The sequence below is a fragment of the Phyllosticta citribraziliensis genome, assembly GCF_038025025.1.
Source record: "Phyllosticta citribraziliensis strain CPC 17464 chromosome Unknown J3D65scaffold_2, whole genome shotgun sequence".
NCBI classification, from domain to species: Eukaryota; Fungi; Ascomycota; class Dothideomycetes; order Botryosphaeriales; family Phyllostictaceae; genus Phyllosticta; species Phyllosticta citribraziliensis.
Genome location: NW_027117339.1, coordinates 1,769,818 through 1,786,988, shown reverse-complemented (window position 1 = coordinate 1,786,988; position 17,171 = coordinate 1,769,818). Strand labels below are relative to the sequence as shown.

General features: G+C 53.7%; 5 protein-coding genes across 5 annotated transcripts; 2 read left to right on the top strand and 3 right to left on the bottom strand.

Moving 5' to 3' along the window:
- Positions 1–291: 291 nt before the first annotated feature.
- On the top strand, positions 292–1,280 carry J3D65DRAFT_220939 (uncharacterized protein). Its single transcript, XM_066794586.1, has 2 exons — positions 292–699; positions 801–1,280. The coding sequence occupies exons 1-2, from the start codon at positions 420–422 to the stop codon at positions 1,109–1,111; spliced, it is 591 nt and encodes a 196-aa protein (XP_066658863.1). The 5' UTR covers positions 292–419; the 3' UTR covers positions 1,112–1,280.
- An 87-nt stretch (positions 1,281–1,367) lies between these two features.
- J3D65DRAFT_614255 (uncharacterized protein) lies at positions 1,368–1,972 on the top strand. Its single transcript, XM_066799187.1, has one exon. The coding sequence runs from the start codon at positions 1,450–1,452 to the stop codon at positions 1,921–1,923; it is 474 nt and encodes a 157-aa protein (XP_066658862.1). The 5' UTR covers positions 1,368–1,449; the 3' UTR covers positions 1,924–1,972.
- A 3,530-nt stretch (positions 1,973–5,502) lies between these two features.
- On the bottom strand, positions 5,503–8,858 carry J3D65DRAFT_220705 (uncharacterized protein). The gene is made up of 2 exons (XM_066794585.1): positions 8,606–8,858; positions 5,503–8,558 (listed from the first exon to the last, which is right to left on the bottom strand). Exons 1-2 carry the CDS (start codon positions 8,689–8,691, stop codon positions 5,642–5,644), a joined length of 3,003 nt encoding a protein of 1,000 aa, XP_066658861.1. The 5' UTR covers positions 8,692–8,858; the 3' UTR covers positions 5,503–5,641.
- A 312-nt stretch (positions 8,859–9,170) lies between these two features.
- Positions 9,171–10,902, bottom strand: J3D65DRAFT_674404 (S-adenosyl-L-methionine-dependent methyltransferase). The gene is made up of 2 exons (XM_066803549.1): positions 9,273–10,902; positions 9,171–9,210 (listed from the first exon to the last, which is right to left on the bottom strand). Exon 1 carries the CDS (start codon positions 10,493–10,495, stop codon positions 9,539–9,541), a length of 957 nt encoding a protein of 318 aa, XP_066658860.1. The 5' UTR covers positions 10,496–10,902; the 3' UTR covers positions 9,171–9,210; positions 9,273–9,538.
- Positions 10,903–17,119, bottom strand: J3D65DRAFT_614239 (uncharacterized protein). Its single transcript, XM_066799186.1, has 5 exons — positions 17,005–17,119; positions 16,768–16,942; positions 15,107–16,720; positions 12,231–15,059; positions 10,903–12,182 (listed from the first exon to the last, which is right to left on the bottom strand). The coding sequence occupies exons 1-5, from the start codon at positions 17,010–17,012 to the stop codon at positions 10,998–11,000; spliced, it is 5,811 nt and encodes a 1,936-aa protein (XP_066658859.1). The 5' UTR covers positions 17,013–17,119; the 3' UTR covers positions 10,903–10,997.
- Positions 17,120–17,171: the final 52 nt, after the last annotated feature.

Here is a 17,171-nt window from a genome sequence, read left to right as displayed (position 1 = left end):
ACTCAACATTTGGCGACGAGCCAAGTGGCGAAGATCAGAGGAATGAAACATTCCAGCGCGGGACCACAATCTGCACTGCCACTGCCTTGCTCCCTCAGGAATGCCGTTTGCGTTCTTTGCAACGTGTGAGAAATCCACGGCCGCCACACGGCACGCCCGCATGGCACCGCATTCTTTCAGCTCTTTCCAACGCTTTTCAAACGTGAAATCAAACACTCGACATCGGGAACCCGCTCGCGAAGAGCACGTTTGTGCGGCGTGGTCGCTGCGTGCAATCAGTCAGACGGCCGGATGCGGCGACTGAGGCCATGGTCTGGACAACGTGCCCCAACACACTCTAGTCGACGGGCCAAACATGTCCACTAGTGACCTTTCCGTTTCCTTCTCAGCTTGCAGCGTACACAGCCACTGGTCCGTCGATGAGGTCAACGGATTGGCTGCTGGGATCAAATGCTAAAAGCGATCCCACGCAGCGTCATCTACGTTCTCAAACAACCCCAAAATACATGTCGCTTGGAGGCTTTGATCCATCCCTCCGCCGACATGTACATCACCGACTCTTACTGATCCCCCGGCTCATCGGCAGCCCGGCGCCGTCTCATCCATCCCGGAACCGAAAGAAATCCATCGTCACCGGTCCGAAACCAGATCTGAAGCTGTCCGTCGCCCTTTGTTTCCGCGCGAGCCCTTTCCCAGTAGGCAACCTTTCTCTGGGACCACGCCCCACTAGCGCATAGGAGCTAGCGAGCCGGCCGGTCGCGGCTGGCTGGCTGGCTCGACTGACACATGGCGGGCATTAGGATCCGCATCCAACAAAGAAAGAGGTATCGAAAAACACGCTGCTGCCTGCTGGCGGCTACGGAGGGGGCGCGTCAAGTGTTTTGCTACTCGGTGTAGTCAGCCAGTCAGCACGCCACGCGCGGTCATGGCAGCGGTGATGGCGTTGGTTTTCAGTAGGTGGCTTGACCGACGGCTCTGCCTTCCGGCTGCCCACGCACACACGCGGAGGACGGGTCGGGAGCGCACGAGGAAGGGCGGATTGCTTGCTTACTTGGCTGGCTGGCTGGCTGGCGGGCTGCCCTCTCGTGTGTTGGTGATTTGGTCGATTTAAGATTCGCTGAACAAACCAAGTCGACCGCTCGCTCGCCGCGCTGTCCATTACATTGGTGCCCGCTGAGAGTGAGACAGATGCGCGATGTGACAGCCAGGCAAACATCACCGACCCAACCTGAATCCTGCGCTGCTCTACGATATAGGCAACAATTCATGCTGCTGCTGCACAGTCTCTCAACACGAGCATATTTGGTACTCATCAGCTAATCACTATTCGCATTCGACACGGCTACAAAAATACGTCTGACGCGACGCCTAAAACGGTGCACGAAGCTCCAAGGCAGACGGGCGCCAAACAAAGTGTGGTCCCCGCGTCCGCCGTCAGGCGAACGATGAATGGCGGCGCGTCCGTCCGTAGGTAGCGCCCTGCTCCCCGTCCGCCCTGGCCCTTGCTCTTACATCCATGCCCTTGTCCTTTTGTGTTGTGTCTCTTTAGTCTGCCCTGTGCGATCACCGCATGGATACGGCCAAGGCGACGCTCGTTGTGCGGCGTCGTCGTTACTCGTCTCGCACCAGCACCGCTCAATGCGCAACAGCTCAACGGTGCTGGGCTGCACCACTTCAAGGTCTATCTATGGAGCGACTCACGAAGCACGCTGCACAACCATTTGCTCCGCCCCCATCACCTTTCACAGGAGTTCCTCCTCGTTTACCTCTCGCCCTCAACATCCCTTGGCTACGAAAGGGCGCCTCGAGGCAATCGACTCAGCTCGATGGGTTGATCGGTTGAGTAGAAATGCACTTGGGCAATTTGAGCAAATGACGAGGGATCTGTACCCGTGCACTACCATCATCACCACGACGACTTGAAATCCAGTCTTTGAATACTCCGTGTGCGGAGCATGTACTTTGGTGCCCAGTCTGTTCTTGATTGGGAAAAATTATGCGCGCGAAGCGCCGTTGAATTGACTCGGCACGGCGAGCATCTTTGGTTGCGGTGTTTGGATTTTCCTTGGGGATCAGGTGAGGTCGAGTGAGCTGAGAGAAAAGCCCCTCGACTGACCTTTTGGACGGCCGGCATTTTGGAGCGACGTGGAAAAAGTTCAAGACATCAAGACGTCGTGCCCGTGGTCATTCGGTCGTCGCCTCAATTCGACTGCGCTGACCACAAATGAACCTCGGCCACCATGAGTAGCACCAAAGGATGCTTCTTCGCCGTTGGCAGTCGCTGACCATGTGCACTCCAGCACATCGAAGGCGCTTAAAAAAAATCATACCAGATACGCGAGACAGCAAGGGATCAACGATCCAGATCGTCCCGCAGATTACCCGGCTGTATTTCTTTTTCTCAACCAAGGATTCATGCCGGCCACCCATCCCCTGCAGCGTTCGTTCCCCCCATGTTTCACACGCTGCCCGACCGGGAGCCAACCGCGCTGCCGCAGCATCAAAGCTCCCCAAAAAGCGCCCCAGTCTTTTCTCGCATGCCAATCTCGCGTGGCCCGGTTCCAGCTCCGCTTCGACGACAAGCGACAACGACTTGCGAGCTGCGCGCGCCAGCCGGAGAACAGTCAAACCGCACATCAACGCCGATGTTCGCCAAAGAAGATGGTGAAGGGCGAAAAATGGACAGGATTAGATCATGAAGAGAGAATCCCGTCGCGCACGGATATAGATGGCATCGCCAAGGCACGGCCTTGCCACGCGACAGCGAACGCGGACGCTGACACGTTCCCGGAAGATCTCCAGGCGGCGGCCAGGAGCGGTCAGCTGAAGATGAACGAACCACGTCCCCTAAATCGAGCACCGAGTTGCAACACAACGCAGCGCTGGGCTGACTAGCAAACCTACGGCAAATGTAGCAATGGTAGCGACGTGTCTGGAGAGAGATGGAGAAAAAAGCAAAACAGGAAAAGAGCAAGCGAGAAAAAGAAACTCCGCGGACCCGCTTACCATTGCTCGATGGCATGACGTTACAGATCGCGCGCCTCGCTAGCTGTGCCGCCCACGCCCATGCCCACGCCAACGCCCACGCCCATGCAGGAGTATCGTGGCGGTGGAGGGGTGGATGTATTAAATGTTATCTTACACACAAACACTCCACTCCCAACCGACCCCAGCCGGGTGCCCTGCACAAAATCGAGGGAACCGCACGTGTGGGCAACGGGGGGGAAGGGCGGGCGCGGTAGAATGCGTTTGGATTGTGGGGAAAAGCATGGCTTAGCATCATCATCACATACACCACCCACGGGCGGGATGAGTTTGCCAGAACGGCCGACCATGGGAATTCTGCTGCAGCAGGCCATCCCAGCCCAGCTCAGGCTCTTCATGGTGGGTGGTCGACAACGGGGGCGGGCGCGTGCGTGCGCGCAAGGCGCGGCGACCCGATCGCCTGGGGCCGAGAGGGCGGCGCGGGCGCCCGTGGAGATTCAGGGAGTGTGTGTGCTCGGGAAACGTGGGTGCCAATCTGATAACCAAGTTTTAGAGTTGGAAGAGGGGCGAGGCGAGACCAGTCGGTCTCGGCTCGAGGCGGATGCTTTTTGGGTGGTGGTCGTCGAGACGAGGCCTGCGCGAGTGAAAAAAAAAAAAAAAAGGAACGCGTCGTGGTGGCAAGGGTTTGAAGGGGTGAGTCTATGTGGCCCCGTGGATTGCGAGTGGTCGACGCCGTGGGGTCGCGAACTGCTCTGAAAAAGTTTAAGATTCGTGCGCGGAGAGTGGGCACGAATGGTTATAGCTGCTGTTATTGAAGGGCTGGCTCATGCGGCGCCAGTGTGTTGAAGTGGGTGCAAGTGGTGGTCAGGAAGAGCCGTCGATCTGATATTGGCAAGTGTGTCATGCAGCAAGCGTTCGCAACCCTTCCCCCGTTCAGCAACTCACACAGCTTCTCAATTTTGCTGCCTTGACGACGTTTAGCTTTTTTTTGGCTTTGAAAACAGAATTCGACGCGCCGTCCCCGACACATGCGAGACACGTTTCTTTTCCAGCTTCCTCACCTGCCTGAATTGGTGCAGGCTGGTCGGACACGCGCCAATGCCGGTATAGGAAACTGGATGCTGACCTGTGGCTGTGCAGGATAAACGCTCATTCGTCGGCTGGGCCAAGCTTACCAAGCATCTGGATTACACGCATCATCCATCCATCCATCCCGCCTGGATGTCAGGCTGTGGGAGGGCCAGAAGCGCAAATGCAACGCGAAGCAAGACACGTCGAGGAAACGCGATGGCGCTGGCGCTATTGCATAGCCACGCGCCAGTTTACATTTCGGATTGAATCCAAATCCTCCTCCTCTAGGAAGGCATATCCGCAAAGTCAGCAAAACGGCCGGGTGGTGGCGCAGTGACGCACGTCAACTGCCATGGCTGACTGACGAGGAGCGGAGGCAGGGATTGCCTCATGGAAGAGAAGCGAGCGCACTTCGCAATTGCCAGCGAAGCAGGAGGACTCCGGGGATCCCAAAAATCGCAAAACCAACATTGGGCGACGAATAAGAAAATCTAGTAATGCTGGGACGCAAGCCGCGTGGCATATTTCTGCAGACGTCAGTCCAGGGGGCCCCGCAAGAGTCGCCGCATGCTTTTTCTTTTCGTCCCGAGTCCAAGGCGGGAGAGAGAAACGAGACAACGATATGTCTGCCCAGGGACGTCGGACCGTCGCTTGCGCACGATTGACGTGACGAAGGTCGCAGACGTGCTTGCTTTGTCTGGCTGGCTGGGCATACATTGACCCCATGTCACATCACGACCACGCGCCGCCTCTTCGACCCTGGATTGATGGTATTTTTGTTTTTTTACTTCTTCTGTCAGGGCACACACAGTAGCTGGCGTTTTATCCTGGCCAGGACTGGCGCGCCGTATTATTTCATTTTTGTTTCTTCCTCCAATACTGGTGCGGCTCTCCCTGGGCCCCAGGGTTCTACCTCAGCTCGTGGGAATGCCGATTGCGCGAACCATGGTTTGGCGAGGCGCTGAAACTTGGCCGACGCGTGCTGCTCCTGCTTGGTTGGAGCAAGCCCTGGATGTGAGCTGGGGTGGAAAACGTGGCGACCCTGGCGTTGCGCGCCGAATATTGGCACAGGGCCCGAAAAGTTCCAGATCTTCAATCTGCCCTGTGTATCGAAGATTGGCTGCAGACATGTGGATCTCAACCATTCTTTTGGAAGAAGCGATGAAATCATTCTTCAACCCATGCAATCGGCGCGATCTCGCTTCTTCTTTCCATTTTGATTCTGAGCACTGACGACAGATTGTGGATGGTACGGTAGTTATCGCAAAGTCAGTTTGTGCAGTCAGATCGGAGGGTTTGGTGAGCATGAAGCAGCACTGCACAACTTGTAGATGGGAGTCCTCTTTCTAATTAACATTTACAGATCTCTCGTTTTGAAGCGTCCCAAAGCATTTCTAGTCGCTGTGGCAGATTCTGTGGCCGATGTGGCTTCTCTTGCTACAGGGTCTGAAATTGGAAAGGCGTGTCTGTGCAGCACTCCGAGTTGGGGAAATCCACTGAGGTCATCCTTCACTGCCAGAAAGCAAGAGTTTGTTGCGCACTCATCTTTAGAGCCCGTAGTCTTCGAGGGACACGGATTCGCCGTTTAGCTACGTGACTGGTACGCGGGAACAGTCGCCACGGCGACGTCAGAAGAGGAGGCGTGCGTAAATCTAAAATGGGTGAGGCCGAAGTGATGGTTTTCCGCCAATGTGAGCACTGGATGCGCTGGGGCTCTGCCATCTGTCTTCTCACGAAGCCTCTTGGGGCCGTTCGATCTCATTCGACGCGACATCTCTGATGGTATCGTCCAAGGCATAGTTCGCAGCAGTACAAGCCTTGTGCTGTCATCCTCGGGCATTTTCTCCACCTTGACTTGAAGACGAAGCTTAGACTTCCCGATGAAATACAAGTCATCTTTCTGGAATTCCAGCCTGTTGATGGGCACTGCTCTTTTCTCCGTCTGATGCAGGGAAACCGCAGTGCTGAGGACTGGAGTCGTCAACGGCCAAGAAGGCGTTGGTCCCGTGCACTTGATTTGATCTGTCTCGAGACAGTTCGAGGTGAGGTAAGCAAAAGTTGCGCAGTATCTCGAATCGGTCAACACCTTTGCCCAGTAACTCTCGCGCTCACATTCGATCCTCAAGCACTGAGCTTCCCGTTCCGGATCCGGAAGGACCCACGCAATCGATAGGGAGCCGTCTTTGGCAATTCCTGTGATTTTGAGAAGGTCGACAATTCCTCTGATAGCGCTCCAAAGAAATTCTTGACGATCTTGGGGGTTTTCCTCCAGCCACTGCTTCAAGTGAATGGTGTTATCGGAATCCCGAAAGGCCTCGATGATGCTGGCTTTTTCAGCATCGAACCACCATGGACTTGGCATTGCTCTTGCCACATAAGCTGAAAGCAGATCAGCGATGAGCTCTCGCATGCGGACTCTCTTAGCAACGCCGGTGCAAAAGCTGACTTGCAGACCCCAAAAAGATTCCAGAAACGGATAACTTGGTTTGATTCTAGCGAGTTCTGCCTCTTTGATTGTTGTAGCAGGTATTGGGCGATACACCTGACCATACTGGAAGTTCGTTTGCGGCGCTGTAATCTGAACCATTGCTTGGTGTTCAATGAGCTCCAGGTGACTAGGCTCGGTCCCGAAGTGATTGAAAATTTCGTTGCACTGGTCGAACATCTCTCTTTCAATCTTGGGACAATTTTCTTTGATAGTGGTCAGTGATCCACTTCTCGCTCCAATGGTGATTTCTTGGCCTTTGTGGAATCTTCGATCAGAGATTTGAAGACAAATGGTCGGATACCAATGGAAGAGGCTTTCATCTCCGTCCGATGCCATTATGGTGCCACCTTTAATGCGCATGGCATACAGTTCTTCTTCAACCTCCCTTCCAGGCACGGTTAAGTAGCAACCGGGACCCCAGGTGCTCAGGATGTCTTCTGGAAGTCCCAATAAATGTGGTCTTGACGTTGGCGCTTCCATTTCCACAGACCGAAGAACTAGCACATGTCCCTGGAGCATATCGGATATGCACGACAATCTGATTGGTTCCGCTATAACTTTGGGGGTGCTGCCGAGTTCCTGGTGTCCAAGTAACCGAACACTTTGGATATCTGTGTCCAAAAAGGAAGGCCTGAGAGGTGTGATGTGAGCCTGCGTGTAGGACAAAAGTCCAATGGCCAGCATCTGTACGGTTATGCAACACTGGTGAAGAGCTGAGACCTCGTCAAATGTGGAGGGAGTGTTGACAGAATGCTGAGCTGGCAGATTGCGGTCCGCCGTCTCTTGCATTTCTCTCATGCCCTTTTCAAGTACTGAAATTGTGTTGCACATTTCCACCAGGATTGTAAATGGAGTCCGGACCATTTTGACGCGGTTGCTTCCCGGAAGGAGTAGTAGGGTTGTGAAACTGTCACAACAAAGGCCAGCTTCCTGTAGAAGACTGGCAGCGCAACACAAGTTGCGTATGACTTTGTGCAAATTTTCCAAGGTCGGATGAATGGTGAGACTAACCTCTTGTCTGTCAAGATCGAGCGATGCCTGTCCAGACCAATCATCGGCATTCCGTGAGCAAGGAGAAACTCCCCCAAGGCCACAGAGCTTTTCGACAAGGCTCAAGACTTCAGAGCTCTTAGTGCTTGAAGCAATACTCGGAGCTCTCGATAAATCGTCGGTTTCGTCGGAAAGCGCTGTTTCATCAGAGGCATTGGTAAAATTTGCGTGGGGACAGGAATGCATATGCCAGCCTTCTTTGGGATTGGCAGTCATGTCCTCCTGTTGTTGGAAGTAGATCCATGGTGAGTCGCGAGCCTTCTCAAGTAGCAATTCTGCAACTTCTTCAGCTTCATATCCCATCTGCAGCATTTCTTCGATCCAGGCGAAGTTTGAGTTCTTCCATGTCTCGGGAGACTTCTCGATCAAACGCTTCAAGGCTTTAATATCGCCTGAGTCCACGATGTTCTGTATGTATTTTGTACCAGCGTCCTCTTCAACCTCGGAATGTCTCAAGTTCGTTGTTTGCTGAGAACCTCCAGAGTGATCTTTCGGTATCTGAGATGCAGATGGAAAAGCGAAGCGCTGAGAAGAAATGTTTCCAGACCGGCTGTGTCCAACCACTGATGTAGCCTGGGTCGATCCAGACGGCATGGAACGAGATTCAGTGGGGCCAATGGAGCGGATACCCCAAGTCCTGGCGTCCTCAGAGACACCTCTTCCATCATTTGCAACACTTGCATAGTCCAGGCGGAGGGTGGTCAAGCTGTCCTCTGCAATTTGAGCAATTTGTCGTACAAGGCGATCGTATGGCACGAAGAATTCTCTACTGTAATCCACGCGGGCCGTTAAGGGTATTTTGTCGCTCGGGTGGAAAGATATGGCTCGAATCGCGGCCCTCAGATTATGTTCTCCTGGAATGGGGGGCGGTGGTTGTCGAGAAGTATAGACCATGGCGTGTTTTCCCTGGCGGAAGAGAACATCTGGACGCAATGTTCCTTGGCCTCCGTAAGTTTTGATCGGCCTGACAACCGTCAGTTTGTTAATCTGTCGCAGATAACGCCAACCTACAGGCACTTGAATTTTTCATCGTCGCGCGATATGATGACGCCCCGCCGGAAATTGCTGTGAGACTCCTTTGATGTATTTCCAAGCATCCTTCTCGACGAGTTGTCTCTTTCTTCCGGCAGTAGCTTGGACTGAATGATCTGTGGTCGTCAGAAATGGCAATACCTCTAAGAATCGAGATCTGGACCAAACCTTTCCAACACAGAAAAACGACTCTCTGAGGCCCTCGGGTATAACCATGTAGACTGATCCAGGTCAGCCGCTGGGTATATAGCTGGAGACTTGAACATACGGTCTTCTCTATACATGTTTCTCAAGGGGATTCTGGGAGTGTGCCCGGGCTCATCAGCGCCTAGTTCTGTATCTATACTATCCCCATCTTCCGGCTTCAAACGGGCTGAAAATGGTTCAACCATTTTTCTGAATGGCTGCTTTGCCAGTGCAAGGGCTGAACAGGAGACACACAGAAATGGTGATAGTAAGTAAAAGTTCCATCAGTCATAAGCAACCAAGTACTGCACAGAATCGTCAACACCTTAGGTCAGCTAGAGAAGCTCGAACACAATCACATGAATCAGACAGACGTCTCCCAAGGCTGGTTCGGTCCTCTATATATCTATTAGCTGGCTAGATCTATGACACGTCGCACGGATCCATGTCGGTGGCTTACTGGTCTTCTGCATGCTGACGGTCTTGACTTGAGGATGCGCATCGGGTTATTTCTGCCGGTGTGCGTGGTTCGGAATCCTCTGTTCAACCTGGCATGATTTGGAGTCGAATGGCGTGCAAGCATTCATGGATTCCCTATGTTAGGACGTCGTGACCGACTTTGAAGTTGCGACAAGTACAGATCTGCTATTCGCTAACTTTTGAGCGTTTCGATCATTGACGATGCTGCAAGACGACATTTTTAGCCTCTCACGACCCCACTTATTCTCAATAAGCAGCCCTCTTGAAGAGCAGGAATGCGAGGCCTTGCGTCAGCCTCAACTCATCCTTGCCAGAGACCTCTTTCAGCCTCGTCATCAATGCCCGAACACAGTCCCTCTCCGTCTCTGTATCTTCGGGATGCGCCTCGCGCCACCTAGTTGCCGGGGCTGCTGTCGACAGCAAATCGTACAGCCTCTCCAGAGGCACAACCTGACTGCCACCGAAAAAGTCCTTGCCATCGGGACCATCCAAGCTGTAATCATTCCACTTGTAGCGCTCAAACCTGCCCTCATCAAAGGCCGTCTGCGAGGGATCCGTCTGCCATGGCAACTCCAAATCGGCAAAGAAGCGACGCAGCACCCAGTTCCCTGGCATCATGTGTGGACCAATGACATCCTTCTCGTAGTCATCCAGGGCCTTCTGTACAGCCTCGTGCGCTGGATTCTCGGGATGGCTGTACATGCGCGTCTTCGCAAACAGCGCGACGCTGCCGCCCGGCTTGACGAGCGCCGCGGCCTCCTTCCAGAACGGCGCCATGTCGAACCAGTGCGCCGCTGTGGCCGCGGTGAGCAAGTCGACCGAAGCTTCAGCGAGCCCGGATGCCTGGCTCAGCTCCTCTGCCGAACTGACGCGCCAGCTGATGGCGGCTCCGGACCGCGTCGTGCCCCCCAGTTGCGCTGCTGTGACGATCATCTCGTGGCCAGGGTCGCAGCCAGTTGCGGCGTCGAAATGTGGCGCAAGATCTCGGATGGCGTTGCCTGGCCCGCAGCCGACGTCGAGGAGTTGGGTGAATTGACCCCCTGTCTCGGCATGGCGGCTGAGGATGAACTCATAGAGCTCTTTGGGATATGCCCCACGGTTTTGGGCGTACGTCGCTGCTTGAGATGAGGTGTAAACGCGGAATGTTGGGTCTTTTTGAGGCGTTGTCGTGTCGTGAATCGGGCTAATTTTCGCATTGGCCATCTTGAGTTGCAAATTTGTTTCCAAGCTCTTTATCAAGATGTGGAGTGGTGGTATTGATAAATCGATTCCTGGTGCCAGAGATGTGGCTGTGCGAGGTGATGAATGCGAAGCTTCTGGATGGTTGCCGTTCCACAGCAAAGCTTTTGGAATCGCTGAGGACTGTTGTAGGCGTGAATGAGCTGCAAAAGGCAAAGCCGGAAAGTTTTATTTAAACACCTGTCGATAGGTAGTAGTTAGGACCTACCGGTGTGCTGCTCGGATGTCCGGCATCGGATGTCGTCATCGGGATCCTGGATCGTGATTGGCCCAAACGCGCAGCGTCACGGCCCACCAGCATGGCCTCATCCCAAGGGCCACGCTTCTCTGCAGGAACGGTGGAAGGCACAGCAACTTCACCAGACCAGACGATTGGGGATAAAATGTATCATTATAATCTGTACAGCGGGAGGAACAAGAGAAGGGCCAGCAGACCCGTGAAAAAAGGCTGTCCCAGCGTCCCAGACTAGAACGGAATGCCGTTGGTCAACAGCTGGAAGCGGTCATACTGCCCTGTACTCAAACTGTTGTAACTCTTCCTGATCAAGAAGCGCATAAAGTCAGCGGCCTCCCTCTCTGTCTTGTCCAAAACAAATCTCTCGCGGAAGTGCTGCACCGTCTCAGGCTTGAAGCAGGGCAAGCCGGAGTCCAGCATGGCAATGACAATGTGGGCCAGGTGCTCGCAATGTTGGCGGGCAGCCAAGAATGCCTTAATGCAGAGCTCTTCAAACCAGTGATATGGTTGCGAATCGGTAGAGCCACCCATGACAGCAACCATTTCCTGCGTCAGCTTGAAGGGAGCACGCTCGAACTTGATGCCACCTGGGGCAATGTCGAAACAGAAGCCAAAGTCGATGTGGAGGATGTGACCCGAGTCATCGATCATGATATTTCCGTTGTGGCGATCCTTGAATTGAAGAAGGTATGAGATGATGCTGTAGGCCGCCATACTCTTGACAAAGTTGTTGCGAGCCTCCTGGAACCGGATCGAGTCTTCGCCGCCATACTTGGAGACGAAGTAGTCGTACAGGCCATTGACAGCTTCACGGCCCAGCAAGTCGCGCGAAATCGAGTTGGGGAGAACGTCAATGACACCGCAACCTGGAGCTGTGGCAGTGACCCGGTAAGGATAAACAAAAACGTCCAAGCCAACGTCGTTGAATATACCACGGAAGGCGGCAATCATTTGCAGAGCCAAGACATCCTGGCGGCAGTCGTCTCCGACCTTGAAGATGGCCGATTGCCAGACTTCGTACGAGTCTTCCTTGCCCTCCGTGACATCTTCGGCGCGGTCGTCGTTGGATTCGTTGTTGCTGTCCTTGTCCTTGCGAATGCGGAATGTGGCCATGTAAGGGGCTTTCGCGTGACTCTGCAAAGGCTTTCCAGACTTTCGGTCGATGCCAATCACCACACCATCTGGGTTACTCGGTAGGTAGACGCCGACTTCCACCTTGATCTTGCGGAGTTCCTCTTCAATCTTTTGCTTTTTCTCCGGCTTGGACTTCTTGATGAAAGGTTTGAGTTTACCCGAGATGTCTGTGACCTCGTTGAAGAAGGAGAATTCGCGATCGTAGAATTCACGATCTTTTGGACTGAAGCTGTTTTCAAGGCTCTCCATAACCTTGTCCAGAGTGGGCTTGACAGGATCAGGCTTCAAAAGGTTAGCCGTTTATTGTGTTCGCTTGCATGTAAGACTTACAATCGTAGCATCTTCGTCCTTGTAGGCATTTGCCTTCATGTTCCATATGATCTGGTGAGCGAACAGTTGAGAGAACTTGGCAGTCTCAATGATGTAGCGCTCAACATATCCAAGCACGTCATACCGCAAGGTCTGGACGATCTGCGGTACGTAGAAAAACGTCACGTCGGTAGGATGGCTTTCCAGGGCTCTCATGGCATACTGGATGATGAAGGGGTGGTTGCCATATGCAGGCAAGAAGTATGTGACGGCCGTAATGGGGTTCACCGGAACCCAGTACATCAGATACTTGAGCTGGAACGAAATGTCGTCCGGAAGAGCACGACCGAGCATTATCTCGAGGGCAGCAGGTTCGTCAAGCACCTTCTCAGGGAAGTTCAAGACCAGCCACCTGACCTCGTTGGCTAGCCTCTGCGAGTTGTATCTCGCAGCTAGCTGTACTGCCAAGTGCGGGTGTTCCGCCCAAGCCGTCTTCAGCAGTCCAGAAAGCACGGCGTCTGTGGGGGGCTTGCTGGACTGTCCAGGCATCAAATGGCTCCTTCGATCGTTTTCGAGCGGGAACAGCCATACCATCAGACGGTAATGCTCACTTGCGAGAAGCAAAAGGAGCAACTCTTGCTTGGCATGTAGGCTCTTTCTCGATCCGTTGTTGTTGAGGCCAACCGCCGCAACATTCTGAAGGGCATTGTGGATGTCTATCAAAACTTGCCCCTCGGCCTTGATTTGTAGACGATTACCACCAAATGACCATCTTGGTCTCTGCTTGAACCATGCCAATGCAGCAGAAAGGACGCGGTCCTTCAAGCGCCACTGAGCAGCGATGCTCATCCCTGTGCTGAACTGCAGGACCCGAAGACCCAAGAGGACAACGTGAAGATGAGCCTCGCGATTCAGCGGGTGATTGGTTGTGTGGTTCATTGCAGAGAGGATAATGTGAACCAGGCGGTGGTAGACCTTCTCGACGTGTGGACTCCCAAGACGGGTGGCGCTGAAATGACTTTCGAGGAACTGCAACAGGCGGAAATGAGGGGCGATCAAGTTGTAGGCATGCTGTTGCTTTTTCATGTTCGCGGCACGATCGGATGGTGCGAATTCTTGTTTGAGGTAGAATGGGTCCGCATGGTCGTAAGACTCATTGAACATTCCAAGTCTCCTGCGGACAGTCTTTTCGAAGTTTTCGGCAATCTCGACCAGAATACGAGACTCCATTCTTGGGTTTTCCTTGATGATGCTCATCCATAGCGAAATACCGAGCTTGATGGACTGCTTGTTGAATACCGCGAATGGAACACCAATCACATGATGCGCAACGGCGCACTCATCTCTGGGGCTTCGGCAGAGCAATGCAGCAGCTCTTCGGAGAACGTCGCGAAGTTCCACGATGGAAACGTGTTTGTTGCCCAGGGTTCGTTGTTCCAAGTCAGCCAGCACCAGGCGGGCTGCTTCCATGCTGTCGCGATGCATGTTTGCCCGGCGCATCAAGGGATCCGCAGTGTTTCCAAACCGGATCCAAGCATCATTGTGGTCTGAGATGGTCTCAACGTACCGGTATTCTTGGCGGTTCGTGTACTGAGCGACAAAGTCCGAAGCCGTGTTGATGTTCAGTTCCCTCTCGCGGTCAATGGCTCCAAGGCGCTGGTCAGTGGACGGGATGACGGAGCCCATCTCCAGGGCAAAAGATCGCCCAAGCGAGACATGCCCATAAGCCCCGTCATCGTCGTAGTCTGAAAGATACGTCTGAAGCAAGCCCTTGATGTCTAGGGGCGCAATGTCCATGACGCTAAGGACCCATACGCGGGCTCTGTTCTGAAGCTGGACCAGCGTGTTGCGGCGGAAGCTGTAGTTGTCCGACAGCTCGATTGAGATGTTTTCCACGGGGGATTTGAACGTTGAAGTCCATTCGTATTCGTCGATTTCGCGCTCCAGACAACTGGCCCACATCATGGTGAGAAGCTCCAACAGAGCGAAGAGGGATGTTCTTTGGCAAAGCGCAGAAGGAATTTGTTGGATGATGATATCTGCGCAGTGGATGGCAACCTTTTGCGCCTGTAGGATTCTGTGACAGCAGCCGGTAAAGACGACCGCCAACTGTTGCGCAACGTATGGCGCGGAGAAGGCCTGGAAGGATCCAGAGAGCGTTTTGGTTAGATAGGACCGGACTCCAGCCTCCGCAATGGCAACCATACAATTGCCAATCTCCTTTCCACGAAGCCTGGGATCGATAAAGTAGTTTAAAATCTTTGTGCAGTCCCCGGAGCTTGCACGGAGTCCCTCAACCAAGTGCACAGTGTTCAAGAACACAACCTCTGGATAGCTCAAAGACTTGATGTCAGCCTCGCAAGAGGGCAAAAGCTCCATGAGTCGCCGTTTCTGCTCAATGATGTGCTCTCCACTCTTGCCACGGCGCAAGACTGTATTGAGTTCGACATCGCTCTCGAGCTGATCAGTCCGATTCTCAGTTATCAAAGTAGGACTGTGCTGGGCCAGAATTCGGAGGTCGTTGAGGTATCTCTTGCCCAGCGGCGATGTCAAACTGAATCCGTGTACTGCGACGTTGAACCAAGCATCGCGCTGTAAGCTGATGAAGGTTTCGTCCTCAATGTAGTCCTCTGCAGTGCTTGCATTTTCTGATGTCAGGATCGCAAGAGGTGCCAACAACTGGGCTATCTCTTGTGCTGAAATTTCCGTGTCCGCCAGGTGAGTGCCTTCAATAGCACCATGGGCGTCGCCCTTACTGACGATGTCTTCGAGCATGCACTGCAAGTATACGTTGAATAACGGCTGGCCGACCTTGAATTTCCTGGAAAGGTGGCACCTTCCTTTCATTACCTACGGCTTTTAGTAAGTCAATCACAAGTTACGAGTAAAGCACTTACAGCATCCACAATATGGTGACTATCCTTTTCAATCCCGTCTCTTGCCAGTCTAGTATACAACTTCAGAAGAGACCGGAGTTCGGTTGCACCAGCTTGAGCACCAAGCAAAGCACCTTCTGTGATGATCTTTGCATCTACAGATGCGCTGACCCGTCCGATCTTTTGTACAAGCATAGAGAGGGCGAGCTCGGAAATTTTCTGGTCTTCACAGCGAGTAGCCACGCCAACGATCGTTTGTATGACCGTTGCATAGACATGAGTGGGTTCGTCCACATCAGCTGGTGCCAAGGAAATATGGCTACCTCCAGTGTGGGGTGTCGGAATGTTGCCGTTGGCGCCGCCTTTGCTGGTGCCGTTCATCTGAGAGGCTCCTGGCGCTGCGCGGTCAATCTTGTTGCTCAACACGTTGCCCAAACTGTAGAGAGTAGTAATCACCGCATCTTGCGGCAGAATCATCAAAACACTTGCCAAACAGTCGGCAGCGACTGTAGAGACGCCCTCTTTAAGTCCTCCCTGGACAATAACGCGGGGCAGAGAACGACAAAGGTGCGATGCAGTGTCAGGAGATGCCCTTCCCAGGACGGACATTGCCTTGAGTACGGTTGACGCGAGAATCTCATCAGCGACCAGGATGTCATCCGTAATGGTAGACTCGAGCCAGTCAAGCAACTTGTCTGGGTCCGCGATCTCATCATTGAGCGTGGCGCAGCAGAGATACGTAGTGAGAGCATCAGCCATGACCGCGTGCGCGAGATGCTGTTGCCAGACCGTCCCAATGCGCTTCACGTACTCAGAGTTGGCGTTGATGCGCTCCAATTCATCTTCAGCTGTGCCAGCGGCCAAGGAAAGGAACGTGTCAGCGTCCTCGTCGAGATTCCTCTCAGCAACACCCTGTGCTGTTTGCAGGCGGTCGAGTACCGAATTGTGCGATTGATCGTCCGCTGGAGCAGCGATGTGGCCGGTGCAAGAAGCGACCAGCTGCATAAAGCAATGATGCAAGAGCATAGCGCCAAGCGGGCGTCCCATGGCAGCGTAGTGTTTGGTATAACGCCTCCATTCCCTGAGACTTCGCTTCGTATGACTGCCATACAGTGCACTGGATACAGACGCCTCGAGAGCAATCATAAGTTGTTCCGAGAGAGCATCTTTTATGGCCTCGATTAGTGCGACCATCTCAGCCGGACTCCACATGGATGAGCGCTCCGCGGCGGCGGTGAGGAATCCAACCATGGACATGGCCAATGATAAGATCCGAGAGAGCTGGGCGTCGGCGGCTTCGTCTACAGAGTCTTCGAGTTTTAATCGCTCCCCTGCCAACGTAGCTGCTGATCGGGTCCATTCCTTTACAAAGCTGTTTGTTGTCGCGACGACAGTTTCCCGCAAGGACTTGTGTCGTATTCCTAGCGACAGGATTGCAAAGGTCAAATGGCGGGTAAGGATCTCCCATGGCGATGGATCAAGGTCCCGGAGAAAAGGAGAAGGCGCGATGGCTTGAGCAAACGACTCGGGGAGATAGGGGGCGAGCTGGTTCAAAAGCTGCTCCGCCGTGACGCTGTCCGTGACCAGAGGGGCGGCCTTGCATAGCGCGAGAAGGGTCTCAAGCTCTGGTAAGCTCTGTTGGTTGTGAGCGGTTGCCAGACAATTTTGTTTAGAAGATGTACCATGGGCACTTTGGAGGCGCCATTGTATGCCGGAGACTCGTCTTCGTGGACGCCATTGGACACAGATGAAGCGGGGCAGAGTTTGTAGAGTCGCTCGAAATCGGAGGTGCGCGATTCGACATCGGGCGAGCTGGCGGAGAGAGAAGCCAGCTTCTCGAGGGCGTTGCGGCGAATGCTGTACCGAAACAGGAACAGCTGTCAGCTGGGAAACATGGTAACAGAACTCGGCCATCTTACCCACGCATAGTGACGAGCTAGCCCTGTCAACCCGATAGAAATGCGAACGAAGGACTAGAAGTGAGCAACAGACCAACAGCAAAAGGGGTACCTCGAGATGTGCTTTGGTGCTGAGCTGTCGGGGGAGGGAGAGGGCATGCAATAAGGCCGCGCCAAGACTGTTGGCG